Source organism: Macrobrachium rosenbergii, chromosome 44 (assembly GCF_040412425.1).
Source record: "Macrobrachium rosenbergii isolate ZJJX-2024 chromosome 44, ASM4041242v1, whole genome shotgun sequence".
Classification (NCBI taxonomy): domain Eukaryota; kingdom Metazoa; phylum Arthropoda; class Malacostraca; order Decapoda; family Palaemonidae; genus Macrobrachium; species Macrobrachium rosenbergii.
The window spans coordinates 25,190,504-25,210,173 of NC_089784.1; the positions used below are offsets into that span (position 1 = coordinate 25,190,504).

At 36.7% G+C, this 19,670-nt stretch overlaps 1 protein-coding gene and 1 long non-coding RNA gene across 9 annotated transcripts in view; one reads left to right on the forward strand and one right to left on the reverse strand.

Annotated features, from left to right (window-relative positions):
* LOC136829436 (uncharacterized) overlaps positions 1 to 15,156 on the forward strand; it is a 387,116-nt gene extending 371,960 nt beyond the window's left edge. For all 8 annotated transcript variants that reach the window (XM_067088065.1, XM_067088058.1, XM_067088059.1 and 5 more), the window contains 3 exons: positions 2,839 to 3,283; positions 10,922 to 11,062; positions 11,748 to 15,156. In XM_067088065.1, the coding sequence (XP_066944166.1) occupies positions 2,839 to 3,283; positions 10,922 to 11,062; positions 11,748 to 12,616 (1,455 nt within the window). In that variant the 3' untranslated portion in view covers positions 12,617 to 15,156. The remainder of the gene's footprint in view (positions 1 to 2,838; positions 3,284 to 10,921; positions 11,063 to 11,747) is intronic.
* Positions 1 to 19,670, reverse strand: part of LOC136829437 (uncharacterized) — a 338,599-nt gene that overhangs the window by 140,747 nt on the left and 178,182 nt on the right. The window lies entirely within an intron of this gene.

Sequence of the window (19,670 nt, forward strand, 5' to 3'; positions counted from 1 at the left end):
ATATATATATCCACCATTAAGCCAAGAAACAGAAAACAACGGTAACTGTCACATTCTTATATAGTAAGAATCATCAGCACTGCATCGAACCCCATACAAATACTGCACCATTCACCTCTGTCTTACACATAACACGCTTTAACAAATTAATTTCCTTTAAAAACGCTTCTACCCCATTTATCCAGCATCTCAGTCTTTCTCCCCTCATTCCTCCTGGCATTTCCTAACTACACACTTTTAATCAATCTGTGTTTGTGTGTTTGAATAGACAGAAACAGAGAGAGAGAGAGAGAGAGAGAGAGAGAGAGAGAGAGCTCCTCCTAAACAAGTGCATTGCCCTAAAGGATGATGAGTAGGTAGCGCAGGTATTTAATGATAGGACATATGATAATCGCCCACTATTAAAATTTCAGATTAGTGTATAATGAGAGAGATTTGCGGTTCAGTAAAATGGGATAGCCTTAAACACCCCGTGATATACTGCTGTGTTAATGACTGTAATTGGTGTTCATATATCAGGTCCTATCTTTACAGGCATTATTTCCGTCGATTACAGGTAAATTGGTGTAATAAATAAATTACGATTTTTCGTGCGGGACGCTTACCTTGCTTAGCATGATGACAAACTGACATACCTTTATGACATGCTAATAAGAAAACTCTTAATTCTTATGTATGGCGTCTAGCTGAATGATGGTTTATTGCGCTTCCAAAATGCAAATAAGTCATTTTAACAAATTGTGCAAGATGATGTTAACTGCAACGGTGTAATTTTGATATTTCGTAATATCCACAAAATTATGTTAATTTTCGTGTGCTATATACAAACTGAACTATATTTATAATGCTGTCTTAATTACATAACTACTGTTTACTCTAACTTAGTGGCAAACATCAAAAACATTTAATGGTTATGTCCTTATCTTTTGCCTGTGTTCATATTCAAAACGGCAAGTTTCAATTTCACTAAATTCAATAAAGCTGCAAAAGGTTAACTGATTTCAGACATATGAAAAACAGTTTTGACAATTTGTAAGTTAGAAAAATCTTGTTTTTCCAATGAAAATAAGATTGTGCGGTACACTGATTTATTGATATTCCAAGTCGTATCATATCTCGACTGCAGAGCGGCAGGAGTTTTAAGAAAGGCAAGTTAAAAATCATCATTGTATTTTACGCATATTGTAGTCTCTCACATATTCTTAAATCGTATTCCAGTTATTTCCCGTACCGACCTTTTCTCTCCATCTCCCACTCCAAAAACATTTTGTCTAAGCTTCTTACAAGGGTTTAACCTTACGGTTTTAGTTTCTTGAAAGCTATTTACTTCCATTTCAAATACCTCTCTCTTTTATTAGTAGTCTAGCCATGTAACTTCTTCAGAAGACCAAGATATAGACATCTCCATTGTCACTCATGTTCAATAGAAACAACCCAATAGAATATATACTAAAAACTGTTTAATTTTCCTCCTATGGCTGTCTAGATTATCCAATGTTTTATTTGTTTTTAACTGTGGTCTACAAAGGAGGAGCCCTTTACGTCTTTCCACACTGAGTTAGTGTAGAAAGACGTAAAGGGGTCCTCCTTTGCAGACCACAGTTAAAAACAAATAAAACATTGGATAATCTAGACACAGCCATAGGAGTAAAATTAAACAGTTTTTAGTATATATTCTATTGGGTTGTTTCTATTGAACATGAGTGATAATGGAGATGTCTATATCGTGGTCTTCTTATGTGTTAAAATCGAATGTTAGGATCTGTAATGTACCGGAATGCGAGTGCATTTTCTACTACGAATAGACCGGTTTGTATAATTTGTTCTGACACCAGTTTGCTAAACCTCCATTCAGCTTCTGATAATCAGTTTCACTTATCAGTTAGCAAATTCATTTGCAGAAGTGCTTTGGTATCTCTGGGTGATTATGGGGGTGAGACAGGTGCATAAAATTTAATGTTTACAAAGATTCATCATTCATCCTACAGTTTGAAATCTCACCCAAATCCCACCTTATGCTCTTCATTATATACACTGGTTTACAAATATTTTTCTTTTCACCTGGAATTCTTGGAAAATCTTCGTCTAGTCTATAGAATTATGCTGTAATCATATTTCAGTTAGAGTGAACATAGATGCATGTGAAACCTGCGACCAGCCGAGTAAATTAATCATAAAAAAGAATCACGAGGTTTCCTATGCCTTGTGTTTAACTAACATCCGTTAAAGGACACATTTTTCATTTTAAATTTTTAGACTGAATTGAGCTCAAAATATGTTTCTCCGTATCAGCAACCATTTTACGCCATTCGTTGCCTTATCCTTTCTATGTGAACGGAACCATTTACCTTATCTCACCTTAGGTAACGAAATCTTAGGATTTATTCTGGTAATAACTGACAAGAAATTTCTGTAAATTCATAGCTATATGCTACATAATTTACAGTTCATTTTAAACGTAGTGTAGCGTTGGAATGATCTTTTGGAAGTGTGCGAAAGATTTCAACCCATCCTTCGCCACATTTGGTGCTAAGCCATTAACTCTGACTAATATTTTTGACGCACGCGATGATAGCATTTGAACACACGCGATGTTACTTTCTTTCCGATCCAAATCCAATCATCTTTTTGATTCACGGTATGCCGTTTGCACGCCACCCCAAATATTAAATTACCAATTCAGCACAGTCGATGAAATTATTGCGTGAAAAGATATTGACAACACATAATTCTGTCAAGAGTGGGGATACTTACAAGGAACAATAGGCCACTTGATTGCTGTTGTTTTAACTGCCATTCGGTGTCAAGTTTTTAACTTTCTACGTTCCCCAATTCCAGGTCGTCCTAGAAGGGGTGCGTGGCTACAGCTACACGAGTGACATTGCCATCGACGATGTGAAATTAGCCCACGGGGAGGACTGCGACCACCTGGACGAAGAGGCTCTGAAGCAGTATCAAACTAGGGCCCCCGAGACGACCAGAACGACGACACCCACGCCAGAAACGACTTTAGAAGCTGAGATCAGCACCCATTCATCTGGTGGAACTGAATTCACAGCCATCATTTCGTCATCGACAGATATGAGTAATGATATATTAGTTATGGGTGGCAGCAGCAATGGAACGACTGAGTCACCAGCAGGATCTGTTTCATCAACCGTGATGGAAACAACGTCTGCCGCATTCCAGACGTCGGGAGGCAACAAGCTGGAATCATCCAGAACTCCAGGGCCCACATTATCAACAACTCTGAGATCCACAACTACGGCATATTCTGTTTTTGGTAAGATATTGACTTTGCTTGATGAGTCATTCACCGACAGTTGCTAAGCACAATAAGATATTAAGTTTCAAACGAAACCGGCGATACTTTGAAACCACTTGCATACTCTAGTACGTATTAGCCTCTGTCTTTTTAATCCTGGTTCAGCTCTTTCGTTCAGTAATTTCTAACCTGTAAATGCTTTCGATTAAATATTCTCGCTTATGTGCACTATCTGCGTTCTACGTATACAGGGTTGAAACCTATCCTTACCCGTTGTTAGTTTTGATACTGCCATACGAGTCTGGATTTTAACCATAATCAAAATTGATGGCCATACGATGTTTCACAGGTAAATTTAAGACAGAACAGTCATATTTAACCTTCTTGGTGTCTTTATCAGTTGGGGTATTTTGTGTGATGTTTGATTTACAAAGTCAGCATTCTTATTCTACTGAGATTATTATTATTATTATTATTATTATTATTATTATTATTATTATTATTATTATTATTATTAGGTACTCTGAGATCACAGTGATCAGTTCCAGTGGATATAGATAATCGTTTGCATACGAGAGATTTTTCGGCTGCCCTTAAAATGAGATGTCCTTATAACTGAATTCTTTTGACACATTAATTTCGCCACTGTCTGTTACCTGTGATATTCCTTATTTAATCTTTAGATTAAACAAAGTTTTGAGGCCTTACGTGAAGTATCACTGGATGAATCACAGCGAAGACGATATTTAGGTTCGTAAGTGTACATTGCATTACCATGAAGCATCATTATTTTTCTCCTGGACTGAGCAATTATATATCAACATGGGTAAAATGATTTACCTAAACATAGGGATGTTCCATGGTGATAATTGTTTTAAAGGAAATGAAGCTAATGCAATAATATCTAAAAAAAAAAAAACAAGAAAGGAAATTCTTCTGTGTGGTACTACTTTTTCCTACCAATGTTCCATAAATGGAACATGATTTTCTAGGTCATTTGTAGGTCACATATGTTAATTTTTATTAAATCTATGCTTTTCATAACATACATTACTGCTAAATATACCAAGTGAAATATAATAAATGATACCAGCTTGCATGGTTGAATTTTGGAGAATATTTGAAATTACCCAAAAATTCACCAAAAAATATATTTTGGAAAATACTTGTAATATCAGTAAATGATTTTGGGTATTCACTTTTTTCTGTCTCAGAAAAAAAGTTTGAGAATAATATGAACTCCACCTTGGGACTTGCTGTCTTTTCAGTCTAGGGCTAACTCTCTCACCAAAGCCTCGTAATGGTACGTAACGATCTTAGGAGCATAGCTTTCCGCCTCGATCCTCTCTTCAACTACCCCCATAAATGACAGTACGAGTTATTAAACCTGTGGGTCAACAGTACGATCCGATTTCTTTCTGATTGTTTCATTGGCGTGCCTCGGCAACCTATGGGTCAACAGTACGTCCGATTTCTTTCTGATCGTTTCATTGGCGTGCCTCGGCAACCTATGGGTCAACAGTACGTCCGATTTCTTTCGTCACATAAAGTTTTATTGACGTGCCTCGGCAACCTATAGGTCGACAGTAAATGTCCGATTTCTTTCTGATCGTGTCATTGGCGTGCCTCGGTGAGTAGTGAAGGGTCAATATCGTCCGATTTCTTTATCATTATTGTTTCAACAAAATTGGCGTGCCAAGCAACATCCAATGGGTCAAAATTCAATGGATTTCTTCTGACTTTTCATTCCACGTTTCTCGGCATTCCTCGTCCCTCAATTGTACGTTCGATTTCTTTCTGATTGTTTCAGTGGCTGTCTCATCAGCCTATTCGATGTTTGGGATATTTTTTGATCGTTTCATTGGATGCCAGTCTTAGCTATCTTTCAACATCTCTACCGATGATATCTTTTACTGATAATTTCATTGGCGTGTCTCGGCAGATAAAAAGGCCAACAGTAACGTCCGATATTTGGACGTCGTTTCATTGGCGTGCCTCGGCTTCCTTCTGTGCCCAACTGTACGTCCGATATTTTTTCTGATCGTTTCATTGGCGTATCTCGGCAAAGCATATGTAGGTCAACAGTACGTCCGATATTTTTCTGATCATTTCATTGGCGTTTCCTCGGCAACCTATGGGTCAACAGTACGTCCGATTTCTTTCTGATTGTTTTTGGCGTGTAACGGCAACCGTCTGGTGATGCGTCTGTGGTCCGATTTTTTCAACCTTTCTATTTGCCTGTGTGCCTCGGCAAACTATGGGTCAGTGCAGTTTCTTTCTTTCTGATTGTTTCAAAGGCGTGGTCGATGCAAAGGGGGGTCAAGAATACGTCCGATATTTTTCTGATCGTTTATTTTCCCTTCCTCCTCTGTCTGAAAGGAATGTTGCCTTTACCTGTTTATTTTTATTCAAAATATTTTTTTGGCGTGCCTCGGCATCCTATGGTCAACAGTTTATCCGATTTCTTTCTGATTGTTTCATTGACGTGTTCGTTTACTCTATGATAATAGTGATTTCTTTCCGATTGTTTCCAGGCTGTCTCGGCAATAATCTTCAAGATCAACAAAGGGTCCGATATTTTTCTGATCGTTTCATCCAGCCTAACAACTACTATTACTTCATAAATGTTGATCATTTTTCACTTGTTTCATTCTTTGCCTCTTCAACCTAGTGGGTCATTCGTCTTCCAGAAATTCTTTCTGATTGTTTCACGTGGCGCATTTTGAAAATATATGGGTCAACCGCGTCGAAATTTGTTTTGATTTTTATTGGTGTGCCTACAGAACCTAATGGGTCAACCAATAAATCATTTCTTTCTGAGAATGTTTCGTTGGCGTGCTTTCGCCATTCTTTTGAGTTGGTTTTCTTTCTGATCGTTTCATTGGCGTGTCTCGAAATATGCTGATAAAAAGCCGTTCGTCCGATTTCTTTCTGATCGTTTAAATATGGTTTCGGCAACCTGAAATAGGTCAACAGTACGATTTGATTTCATTTCTGATTGTTTCATTGGTGTGTGTTTATTGGCAAATCATTAAATATCAACTTTACGTTCCATTTCTTTGTGATTGTTTCATGTGGCGTGTGTCGTGTGTGTGTATGTGTCAAAAATGTACGTCCGATTTCTTTCTGATCGTTTGTTGGCGTGACTCGTGTGTGTCAAAAACGTCCGATTTCAACGTTACGTAAAAAGGAAACTTTCAGTCGTTGCATCATATAAATATCAGTCTCGTAAATGTCTTCATCTTCTTTCTAACCAGCGATTTTTAAGCCAGGGATAAAATTAGTCCTATGGTTTTGTATCGTCGAATGGTGGCGCATTTATCATATTCACCAGAGACCAAAATGACTTCTTTTAAAATCAAGACAAAATGAAAATTTGGTCGTATATTTCTTATTCCACGTTTCTGTCATTCCTCGTCCCTCCATTGTTGTTCATATGTTAATGTTTATTTTGATTGCAAACCAGCTTTTTGATGTTTGGGTTATTCCTTTATCTGAGATGCCAGTCTTAAATTATCGGTGATTTCTCTATCTGATCTCTGTTTCTTTACTATAATATCACACTATCTATGGAGATAAAAAGACTGATAAAACACTATTTGAAAAGGGCAGGGTTTTATTTCCAATAAATTTGTTTCTTGAGGGCTCTTTCACAGTCAAAACAAGAAACCAGATGAAAGAGTTACGTTGTGGTGTAACTAAAACGAATCAGGTTAGAAGGCAGTACATGTCTCCGATGGTATGAGGTGACATTTTGGTTCTCTCAAGGAAAGTCATGTTTTGATTTCCTTTGGTTTTTGGCCAATGCTCCCGTTTGGTGAGGGGTCTGGTGGGATTACCAGTATTTTGATTTTGTTAAAAAAAAAAAAAATTCAGTTTAAATTTGGTTTTTTATGGCTGTTTCTTTTAGCTAAATAATATTCTGCAATAGAAATGGTCGATGAGGCATAAATCATGGCCTTCATCCAATTCAGACACCTGGAAGATAAGGCATCTGAGGTCCTAAGTTTATTTTCCCTTTTATGTCGATCTGTCATGAAATGGAGATGCCAGCTGGTCAGGGTACCTGTTTTTTTTTTCATTCAAAATCTGCCGTCCTTTTATTTTCCCCTCTAATAATGATGGTCAAAGGTTTATCATTAATATTGAAAAGTTTACGGAATCATTCTGTTTACTCGCCTGATAATAGTGATCATTGTGATAAAGGCTTAAGAGAATTTGATAATCTAAAAGAAAAAAATCTCATCAACTTACTCACCTGATCCTCCAGTAAAAATTGGTTTGGATTAAATCATAAATGTTGATCATTTTTCAATTATACGTTCTTTTGTTTTCTTCCCGAATTATCAAACTCTTCAGAAATGTATTTTCGTGATATAGCGGTACTGCTACTATCCATTTTGAAAATATATTCCTCGTTTTGAAAGAAATTTGTTTTGCATTTTTATGTCTACAGACCACAATGGGAAACCAATAAATCATGCCGCTAATTTATGGTAATATTCGCCATTCTTTTGATTGTTTTGGAGATGTTCTTTAAGGCGTTTGAAATATGACTGATAAAAAAGTCACATGAGTCAGGGACTATGTTTGCGTATAAATTCCCCACAGTTTTCGGTGCTGAAATAGAAAAAGGCCAATGATTTGGGTTTCAATCATTGTATAAGTGCTTTCCATTGTGTGTGTGTTTATTGGGAAATCATTAAATATACAGCTTTGGGTGTAGGAGTGTGTGTGTGTATAAAACCATGTACAGAGCATACGTAAAATAGTATTTCTTGTCGGCATCATATAAATATCAGTCGTTGTCTTGACACTGTGTCAATAGGAAAATTTTTTTAAATCTTGTTAAAATTTTGAGAAAAAGCTACGGTTTTGTTACCCCGTCGAAATGGTAGATATCGATATTCAGCAGAGACAAAATGACTTCTTTTAAAACGAGACAAATGAAAGCACCGATTCTCATATGAAGCTCGTTCACAACACCCAAAATTATATATATGTTAATGAACCTTTCTTCTTGAGTGATTGCAAACCCGCTTTTTTGATGAGGGAAAATTATTCATGAGATGCAGAGGAAAGGAAAACACTCCAAATTATCGGTGATTTGTATGAATATCTGATCTCGGTGTTTCTTAGCAGAATTTATGACTTTACCTACTATCTATGAGATAATTAAGACTGATATTACAGTGAATCTGAGAAAGGGAGGGTTTTATAGAATAAATTTGCTCTTGAGGGCTCTTTCTACAGTCAAAACAAAGAAACCAGCAGCAACCCCTTTCATTACGTCCTGTAACTGTAACCTCCATTAGATATTCTCTTGCTCCTTTATTTAGTGAGGAAACATTGGAATTGGTTCTTTCAAGGAAAGTCATGTTTTGACTTCCTTTATATGAAAACAATGCTCATGTTTGGTCGGGGCCGAATGACCTTACGAGTCATTTTGATTTTGTTAACAAAAAATAATTTTAATTTTAAATTTGGTTTTTACTGGCTGCAAAAATAGCTAGTGTAATCGGTATAACTTACAATGCAAAGATTTTATTGAAGCATAAATTTAACACCTTGGACAATATTTGGACACCTGAAACTTAAGGCATCTGATATCCTAAGTTTTGCCTGCCTCATCTTCCTTTCTTCCCATCTTGTTGTCATAAGGGATGGAGAACTGCCAGCTGGTCAACTGAGGTTTTCCCCTTTACCTTTTATCAAACATCATCTCATCTGCCGTCCTCATTTTATCAGTTCTTCCATCACCTTCAACGCCCACTTTGATACAGCCTTAAGAGATTGAATGGCTTTCATCCTCTTAAGTGACACGGCTACGCTTTCGAAGATAATGATTTCATTGTGACAAAGACGTAAGAGAATTTGAAATGAATCTAAAGAAAAAAAAAAATCTCACAAAAGTCAACTTACGCACAGGATAACCCAAAGAAAAATTGGTTTTGAATAAATCAACAAGCACGGTAACCTAATTATACCAACAATATGGAATTACAAACTCAGGAAAAGAGAGAAATTCGTGATATAGCTTACTGCTACTATCCATTTCAGGGACCGCGAGTCGTCGTTTTTCTCAAATATCTTTCAGACTAATTATTTTGATCGAAATGGTACTTTGGCACAGTGCACAAGACACCTTTTCTAATTTATGGTAATACTTGCATTGTCAAATGAATGTTCGTTAAGATTTACTCTTGACTTTTAAAGTCAAATTTCATTACTGGTCAGGACAGGACTTGTACGCAATCGAACGCCCGCTATTCCCCACAGACAGGAAGGTGTGGGAAGGAGATCGGGAGGCCAAATGGGTTGAGGATTTGATGAGGAGGGGAAGGAGAGGAGGGACGGGATTCAAAGGACGTTCGCTGGATCATTTAGCGATGCATATCGTACCATGTAAGAAAGACCGGTTTCAGAACTAAAACTTTTAGACAATGCACTATATTACCAAAATTTAGCTGGAGTTGTTTTGTACACTGTGTCAAAGTACCATTTCGGTCAAATAATTAGTTTGAAAGATATTTGAGAAAAGCGACGATTCGCGGTCCCTGAAATGGATAGTAACTCAGGAAAAGAGAGAAATTCGTGATGTAGCTTAGTAGGTGGAGAAGACTAGCCATATAAAACAAAAAAAGATAACAACAGACAACCTCTCTAAGTAAAATCAAATTAAATTAAGCAAGAAAATTACTTTGGTAATCATGCTCGTGAATAAGTATACCATTGGTTTATCTGCCCGCGATAACAAATATCTTGCTAACAACATAATCTGTATATTTCAGCAATCTATAATACTGATTCGCATTTATTCAAAACATTCCCCGTAGGGGGTTTAATGACATCGGTACACCTCATGTGGTGCACTGTAGTCATTACTTTAGGTTCTTTGCAACGTCCTATCGGCCCCTAGCTGCAACCCCTTTCATTCCTTTACTGTACCTCCATTCATATTCTCTTGCTTCCATCTGACTTTCCACCCTCTCTAACAATTGTTTCATATTGCAACTGCAAAGTTCTCCTCCTGTGATACCTTTCAAACCTTCGTATTGTCAATTTCCCTTTCGGTGCCGAATGACCTCGTAGGTCCCAGCGCTAGGCTTTTGGCCTAAATTCTATTTTCCAGTTATGTATTCAAACCATCTAGTGTACTGCAAGCCATGTGCTTACCAGTATTCGGTATATAACTTACAAAATCTAAGGATTTTATTGTGGGTTATATTGAACACACTTGGACAATGTTTGGAAAATTAATTAAATTTATGCCTTATGATATATGTTTTTGTTTTGCCTCTGTTCCTCTTCCTTTCTTCCCATCTTGTTGCCAAACCTCTCAATAACTGTTACTTCTTAGTGCAACTGTGGAGTTTTCTCCCATTTTCGCTTTTCGATCTCAGTACATCATCTCATTCACTTCCTGTACATATTTATCCTCAATTTCCATTACCTTCAACTTTTACTTTTTACCATAAAATCTTAAGAGCTGAATGGCTGAAAATATAAAATTCTGTCTTTTTCTGTTTTGTTTGAGCTAACCAGAACGTTTATTCTCTCTCTCTCTCTCTCTCTTCTCTCTCTCTCTCTCTCTCTCTCTCTCTCTCTCTCTCTCAAGACAGGAAAGGACTAACTGTTCATCCTGATATCTTTCAGACCCTGCAAGTGACGACGATTTATCTGATATTGCCGAAAAAGGTGCGACATTCATAATAGATCCCGGGACCTGCGGCTGTGATATTGAATGTGCCCACAACCATACCTGCTGCTTGGACGTGGAGGAGTTTTGTGAAGGGTGTAAGTTGTTTATTTTGCTTTGCTACTCGGCGGAATGAGTTGCCTTTTCTTCTCTGTTTTAATTTCTTCTTTGCTGGTATTATGAATTTCCATTTCTTTGGTCTCGATTTCTCAGTCGATATATTTATTACTGGTTTGGCTTGTACAGTATATAATAAGTGTCACTTAAAGGTAGCCGTGTTAAATATTATATATTTGTTGTCATTTATTGAGCGAAAAATATTCACTAGCTATCTTAGTGTTCTTATCCTACAAAGAAAGACCGGTTTCAGAACCGATCTTTTAGCAACTGGAATTCTTAGCCGCAAATACAATTAAAAATACGGGCGTACTTTCTGTGAATGATTCTTTTATATAGTATGAAGTAGACCAATTACTAGTACATGACGTCAAGCGTAAGCAAATGTTTTATGTGATGTACAGACACAGATGGGATGAGATTATGCATAAGATAAGTACAATTAAGTTACTCAGTTTATCAATCATTTCTTTTCGTCCTACAAGTCTATTTGGTCAGTGACTGGCAAAGTACTTCTATGGGTCTAGAAACTCCGGTCTCTAATTTTCATAACAATATCCCTTTTCCTCTTTATCAGTTTTACAACTGAAAGGTGGTGTGATGATCATTTATATTATTCGTATAAAAACCTAGACTTGATAAAGCGGTTATCTTCCTCTCTTTCAGATTTGATAACAATGCTTCCACCTTCGCCAAAGCCTGTGACAACTTCAGCATCTCCATCTGTGACTACTGCAGTTTACAGTACAGTTGAACCAACTTTAGCTGTTACAGAGCCACAATCATCGACCACTAAGGCACCTGTAATGATTATTACCACAGTCCCTACAACACCTGAAATCACAACGACGGTTTCCACAACGCTTGAAATCACAACGAGTGTGGTTACAACACCTGAAATCACGACGAAGGTTTCTACTACACCTGAAGTTACCACCACAACTGAAGGCAGCACTGCTTTAGAACCATTCCTAACAGAAACTCCAACAAAGAGTACCACCGCTCAGACACAAACACCATTGGTAACAACAGCCACCTCAACAAAAACGACGCAGCAGACGACAAAATCCAAGCCCATCATTCCTAAAACTCCTCCCACAACAACGCTTGAACCCACTACAGAAACCACTACAGAACCGCCGACAGAATCCACGACAGTAGTTGCTAAGACTCCTTCTGTCACAACGACAAGAGCTACCTCTGCTGTGGTACTATCTACCAAGGAATCGTCGATGGCAGCAGTTATGGAAAAAACGACATCTTACGCGCCATATTCTCCACAACCTGGGACCAGCGGAAGCTCTGCGGCGCCTTCCAAAGGCTCGAACGCTGCTACCTATGCCATCGTCATATCTACTGTTATTATCTTCATTATCATTGCCGTGGCGGTGATAGCCTACATCAGAAAAAGGCGGAGGGATAAGCTTCCCGAGGACTCTGATATCCAGTTCCTCGCTCGGGATGAGATCATGATGGACGGGAATATCTTCACCTTATCCGGTACTATAACACAGGCTCGAAATTCGGCCATATGAGGGTGGCGAGGGCGCCCAGTTAGCGTCTTGAACGATTCCGACGTGGAATTGTTGCTAGAGGCCAACTAGGCTCCCGTAATGCCGCCATAAAGAAACTTAGCTCTGATGTATTAGCAGGTAAACTTGTAACGATCTCAAAACAAAGTATATTTTGGTATAAAGTAACACGCTTTTAAAAAAAGTTTCTGCTTGATCATTCTGCAAGTCAGCTTAGTTTTCTCACTATCATTACTTGCTATTCAGAGCTGAAGATTTTAGCTCAAGTACATAAGCTGCATGAGCAAATTGCTTTCGAGCACCTTTGTCACCAAGAAGTGGGTGTTTTTGTAATTATACCAAACTGCTCCAGCACTTCTGTTTGCTATTCACGAACTTCATTTAATTCTCTTCCAAATTAACCTCTGATTAGATTCTCTTTAGAAACATTTGGAGATCTGTTTTGTCTTATCATATAGGTACCATTCTCCAGCAAAGTCAGCAGCTAAATAATTTTTCAAACAAGAGTGGTGTTCCTGGCTGCAGGAACAATATCATTTATCATTTTTCAGATATTTTTCTTTTAGTCGCATTGAATTGCATAAATTTACGTCTTTATTATACTTTAACAGTGTGAATCAAATGCCAGAGTAATAAAACGGTGGTTAAGGTAGCTAAAACTCTACGTGTAAACGTTAAAAGCCATTAAAATTTGATTAAAGCTATATCATTATTAGTTTTTTATACTTATATTTTTGGTAAAACATGCTAGACTTGGGCGACCTTATCCCCTATTTCTAAATTTCGAAAGATCCGTTGCAGCATAAAGAAATATATTTTTGTATTTATGAACCACTTTTTTACAAACCCATAAAGTCAAATAGTAACTACCTGTAATATTTCATTGATTCTGAGACTACCTGAATAAACGCGCTGTTAAGGTAACAAAGCACCTACGTATATTAACTACACTTCCCGTCAGATCGATCTGTTTTAGGTTAATATCAAGTATATTTTCTGCTTGATGGGTTAAGGTTTTTGGTAGTAGAGATTTGAGAATCAACCGAATTGCGGCGATGGAAGAGAGGGTTCTATAATTGAAATTTTTACAACTGATAGACCAATCAGCGGAACGGAAACCAAATGTCCGTAGAGCCTACTAAGAAAACCTCAGAGATGAAGTAGATCTCTCATATTAAAACGCCAATAAATGCCAAAGCAGCAGGAAACACAAATGCATTTGGAAGAAAAGGCGGAAAAAATTCTTTTATCTAATATCAAAGAAAGCCAAACTTAAACCAGCGGATATTGGGAATAAGTGTCAGTTCCTAAAATCTGTTTTCACTACACTTGATTTTTTATTTATTATGAAAACCGTGTTTCCCTCGAAAGACTGGCAAACATCGTTTTAATTTCTTTTATGGAGGCACCCAACAGTATTTTCAAAATGTATAGAGCTTTACCCACGCCTCTCGAAAATTAAATGCATTTTACTTTTTTTTTTTTAAAAAACTAACAGCCTACCGTGAGGAGTAATATATCTATGAATATGATATTTTAAAGATAGAATCACTGAACTTTTTCGCATTCTGCTTGATAGTGCTACAGCGCTGCACTGAAATTACTTTGAGTGATATAAATTCTAATTTGTAGAAGTTCACTTTTTCATGAGTAGTCTTGTAAGTGTATTTTTGATATGCACTCACGACTGAAAAAACTAAAGACTGGACATTAAATATGCAAAAATATGGCTTAGTTTATCAAACACAATAACAAATTCCAACAGCAGTTTCTTTGATTTATGACGTACTTGTGGATGTACTGTCCATAGTAGCTTGATTTCTTATATTTTTGTATATTTATACATCACTACATAACCACACATGCACACACATATATCCATAAATACGTACACACATACATACATACATATATTATATATATATATATAGTATATATATATATATATATATATATATATATATATATATATATATATATATATATATATATATATATATATAGAGAGAGAGAGAGAGAGAGAGAGAGAGAGAGAGAGAAGAATATATGTTACGAAATTGGAAAGGCTGATATGACATGAGTTGCCTCTATATCTTTCTCTGCATTCTCTTAACATAGCACTTTCAATGGCTCGTTTTTTTAATGAGCATCCTTTTGTAATGTTTCATAGATGCCTAAATTCCGATTTAGGTATTTGCCTTAATTCTCTGTAAGCGATACTGAAAGATCTTTAATACCAGGGAAACGTATTTTCATGGAGTCATTAGATGAACCGTTATTTCTAAAACATTCGTCCCTAATGTGAACGAGCAATGACGAAAAATGTTTAAGCAATAGTGTCTGCATTTAAAAAGGTTGTCTTTCATCCGGTACAACTGATTTTTTTTTGTGTCGAGGTTTTTTGTTTCGTAAACAATAGGTGTAAGTCAGTTCACTTGATATAAAAGCCGTTCATGGAGATGAAGGCAATCGTTGTACAGGTTTCAAATTTTGATAATTATTTGTAATGTAAGGTTACCAAATATACGATATAGCCAGTAGAATTTCTTTCATTTTCCCCGTCTGTAAGAAAAATAGTAATATTCTACAATGAATTATCTTTAACTAGGTATATGTTATCAATAACTTTGTGTAATTCCATGGGTGGTGGAAGTTAGACCATACTTTCTTACCTTCCTTACATTTTACTTTTCTTTCTTATGCCCTGGGAACTAATCCTTTTGTGCTCTCAAAATTGAAATACAAATACATATAAACACATGCTACTGCAGTAATCGTAAAAGGATTACATTATAATATTTATGCACGGATAATGTTGTGGAAGTTTTCTGGGCAGGGGCTCATTCACGATTCAGCAGGTGAAGAATGAATGGAGTAACAATTGCACATACGTTTCCACTGTCTTATTTACAGGGACATACAGTCTGTGAACAAGTGTGGTATCGTGTATGTGTAAACAGAGAGAGAGAGAGAGAAAGTTAAGTACGTCTTAGTTTAACCAGACCACTGAGCTGGTTAACAGCTCTCCTAGAGAGGGCTGGCCCGAAGGATTAGATTTATTTTACGTGGCTAAGAACCAACTGGTTACCTAGCAACGGGACCTACAACTTACTGTGGAATCCGAACCACATTATGACGAGAAATGAATTTCTATCACCAGAAATAAATTCCTCTAATTCTTCATTGGCCGGTCGGAGAGTCGAACGCTGGGCCAACAGCGTGCTAGCCGAAAGCTCTACCCACCCTTCCAATGAAGAACTAGAGAGAGAAAGCAATTGCCCTGTACTAAAAAATAATGAGCAAGTAGTGCAGGCATATAATGATAGGATATATGATAATGAGAGTCCATTAAATTTCCAGATTAGTGCATAATGAGAGAGGTTTAGGATCCAGTAAAAATCATGGTTGTAAACCAACATGTGATGAACTCCAGTGTTAATGACTGTAATCGACTTTTATTTACGATTTCCTATCTTCACGGGTAATATTTCTCTGGATTAAGCGCAGACCAGTCAACTGCACGTAATTGCGTATTTATTGCAGTAATAACAGACTTTTTAACCATGACTTTAACGTTACAAGAAACGGTTTTGCAAACTGGAATATGATTGATGATAAACTTTTTACCGTGTAATAATTTTTCAACGATAATCTAAAGTTTAAGGTAATCAGTGTCAAATAATTTCACAATCAATTTTGTATTCAACATTATTGATTCAACAGCATTGCATTATTATGCGAGAGATTGCAGTCAAGAATTCCCAAACTCTTTCTCTTCGATTTCCATAATGTTCTGGTGATTTATTTCCCCACTTGTTTCGACTGAATATCGTTTCGTTTTCATTTTGACGAGTTTAATCCAGAGTTACAGGAATGTTGACCCAAATCCCTAATCATACCTCACTGACGAATATATATAAAAGTCCAGTCAGGTAAGTGTCTGATATTCGAGCGTTTACAACCAAAGAACAAAAATGTCTTTTGTCAGATGTTGTACATAATTAACACACACACACGTGCACACGCACTCACACTCGCACAGATATTATCAGTGGTCTAGTTTTGCCGAGAAGTAAAAGACAGGCATAATTACATACACGTCACTCAAATACTTGTTACCGATTAACCAACTTGTTGCAAAACTTCAACGAGTGTTTCCAGCAATCTCTTTTCCTGTTTGTAAAGCATTAATATCATCTGTATAGCCTTCCAGTGGTGCGAAATAAAAAGGGTGATTTTTCATTTCCAAAACATTTGCAAGGTTTTATCATTGTCCAGATTTTAACCTGACAGTTTTATTCTTCCAATGACTGTTTTCTCGTTTTCCCTCAGTCTCTTGGTAGAATAGGAAACGGACAATTTTAAATTGAAAAGCAGATACTGTCTGTTATTGCTACCCTTGTTATGATGGTAAAATAGTGTAAATGAAGAGGTTGTGGTTTTATTAGACTAGGCCTTTCAGCGAAACAGTAATTTAATATGCAAATACTTTCAATGAATTCTGACTCTACCGCTTAGGAAGCACCAGGTCTAACTAGCCTTAGTGGTAGTGCCTGGACTAGGCTCTCGAGCACAGGGAATGAGCAGCTGTTGCCATGTATGTTTATGCCTCTTCAGGCATAAACATACTCGAAAATTGGGGCCTTGCTCAGGAGTAGCACCGGGCGAGCTGTTTGAAGTACTTTGCCTCTTTGGCTTCAATATCTGGACTCTTGGAAGGTGATCTTGGTTAAAAACCAGCTGGGAATGGAAGGGGTCATTGGGCTCAATCACCTACAAAGAACTAGCTATTTGGTAAAGGAATAGTCTATGGATTCTGTTGCTAAAATCGATGAGAATAATTTAGAAAAGGCCCTCGGCCCCGGGCATATGGGTTTCTAAACACTAAGGGTAAATTGAGAATGGGAAATTGGAAGGTAAGAAGAATCGAACTACAAAGATATAATACTTACAATATGAATTCAGGAGATTTGGATTGGATATAACAGTTGTTATTGGGACATGTCACAAAAAACTGGAAAACGAGAGACTAGAAGAAGTTAATGGGTATATTTTTTAAGAAAGAGTAGACGGATTTAGAATGAATTTTTTTTTTATAGAACTACAGTGTGACAATCGAAATACCGGAAAGGGATATAAATATGAAAGTTATTTCTGGCGATATGAACGCAAAAGTTATAGGAACAATGAACGTACAGAGGCACCAGAAGATTCGGGTGACCCACACCTGCGTGGATGAGTATCGTGAAGGAGGCTTGTAGATGGATGGAGATTTGTGGACGCTAAAGCACGAGAAAGACATGAATGGCGGAATTTAACCAAGGCCCTTCGAATCATGTGGTCTGAGAGTCACTGATGATGATGATGACGACATACCTTTGTTCAAATTTCTACACCGATATCGAAACAAACATAGTAGATCAAAGATTTTAAGTGTTGATGGGCCTTGACATTTAGATACTAGGAAATGAATGTTAGAATATGTAAAATGCAAAAGATCCTTAGAGAGGATTACCATTATTATTATTATCTTTAATTTGTTTACTTTCTGAGATAGTTGGAAGGTCATTAACGTGCCTAGCAACCTTCCAGAGTGGTAAACTCATTTGCGGCGAAAGGGAAAACGAATAACGAGGGAGAAGTAGATAGAAAACATATATTTCAATTATAATAAAAAATTTATCATGTACGTAATCAACGAAAATAGCAATAAATAGCGTAACAAAAATAGCATCTTATGGAAATATGAAAAGACATGGTAAAAAAAAAACAGTAGTTAATATGAATGGAGTAGAAATCGGAATGCAATGTGCATTGGCTATGGAACATCTTGGCTTGGGGAACACAGGTGATATACCTGCTATTCTGAGTAATGTAGCGGACTGGTAACCGTGATGATCAAGCACTCAGATATAGCCAAAAAGATACTGCCACCAATCAAGCAAAACATGATAAAATGTATATAGTATACCCTAACCACTTGATAATATTTACCATTCCGAAACGGCCTTGTTATTCATAATTAAGTAATCTGTTGGTCTTTTAAGAAAAGGCATAATTTCTTTTTCTATCTTTCCCGCTGCACGGCCCAATAAAAACTTTATATACATGGAATGGGTTTTTTTTAAAAATAATTATGGTGCCAATGGTACGCTATAACATCTAGATAAAAAAACTCTTGTTTTCATTGTTATTAGTTGCACCAGAAAGTCCCGTGTTCAACGTTAAATGCCCTTATAATCTAATCTGAAAAGAATGGTCTGCCAAGTCAACATTGTAGTACTAAAGACTAAATCTATTTCACCTTCTGCTTGCTACTTACAGTAGTTTATCTGTTTCACTGCAAGACTACTACTTTTCTTATAGTCGTCCGTCCGAAGATTAACTGAATTATGTCCAGATATGTATCTAGATTCATTTTTGTGTCTCACGTCTACAAGTCTATCACTTTCCTTGCAAATATAGCTCATCTTATACTGATTCTCTATCGGTGGACATGGAAGCTGCCATTCAGTGTATCCATTTGATATATTTATCCATCTGATATTAGCAAAGGCACGTAACTCAATCCTTGTAGACATGCAACACGGGATTTCTATCTTTGGGAAGCATGCAACATTACTTAACCTTTCTGATTAACAGAAACTGGGCAGATTTACTTATGCTTATAGTGCACGCGATTGTATTTCACTCTTTTTAAATTTTTTTGTGTGTACAGTTCTTTTACCCGTATTTTTAATAATTTATTATTAGCTTTAAATAATTACCCGATGGAGGGGGGCTGCAAGAATTGTCAACAACAATATTCACTGAATAGCTCCTGTCATGTTGAAATAAAATTATCAAGTTTACTGTTTGAAAACTAGCATTTCGCAGAAAAGTAACATCTTTGCCCAAAAGGAACTTATTACGATGCACGGCTTGAATATTCGTCTATAACACTGGATATTTTGCTGAATGTCACAAACATTAAATGTATCCATAGCTACAAACATGTTGCTAATTTCATGATTTATTCAATAATTTCATGATTTATTCAATAATTAACTCTTTAGTC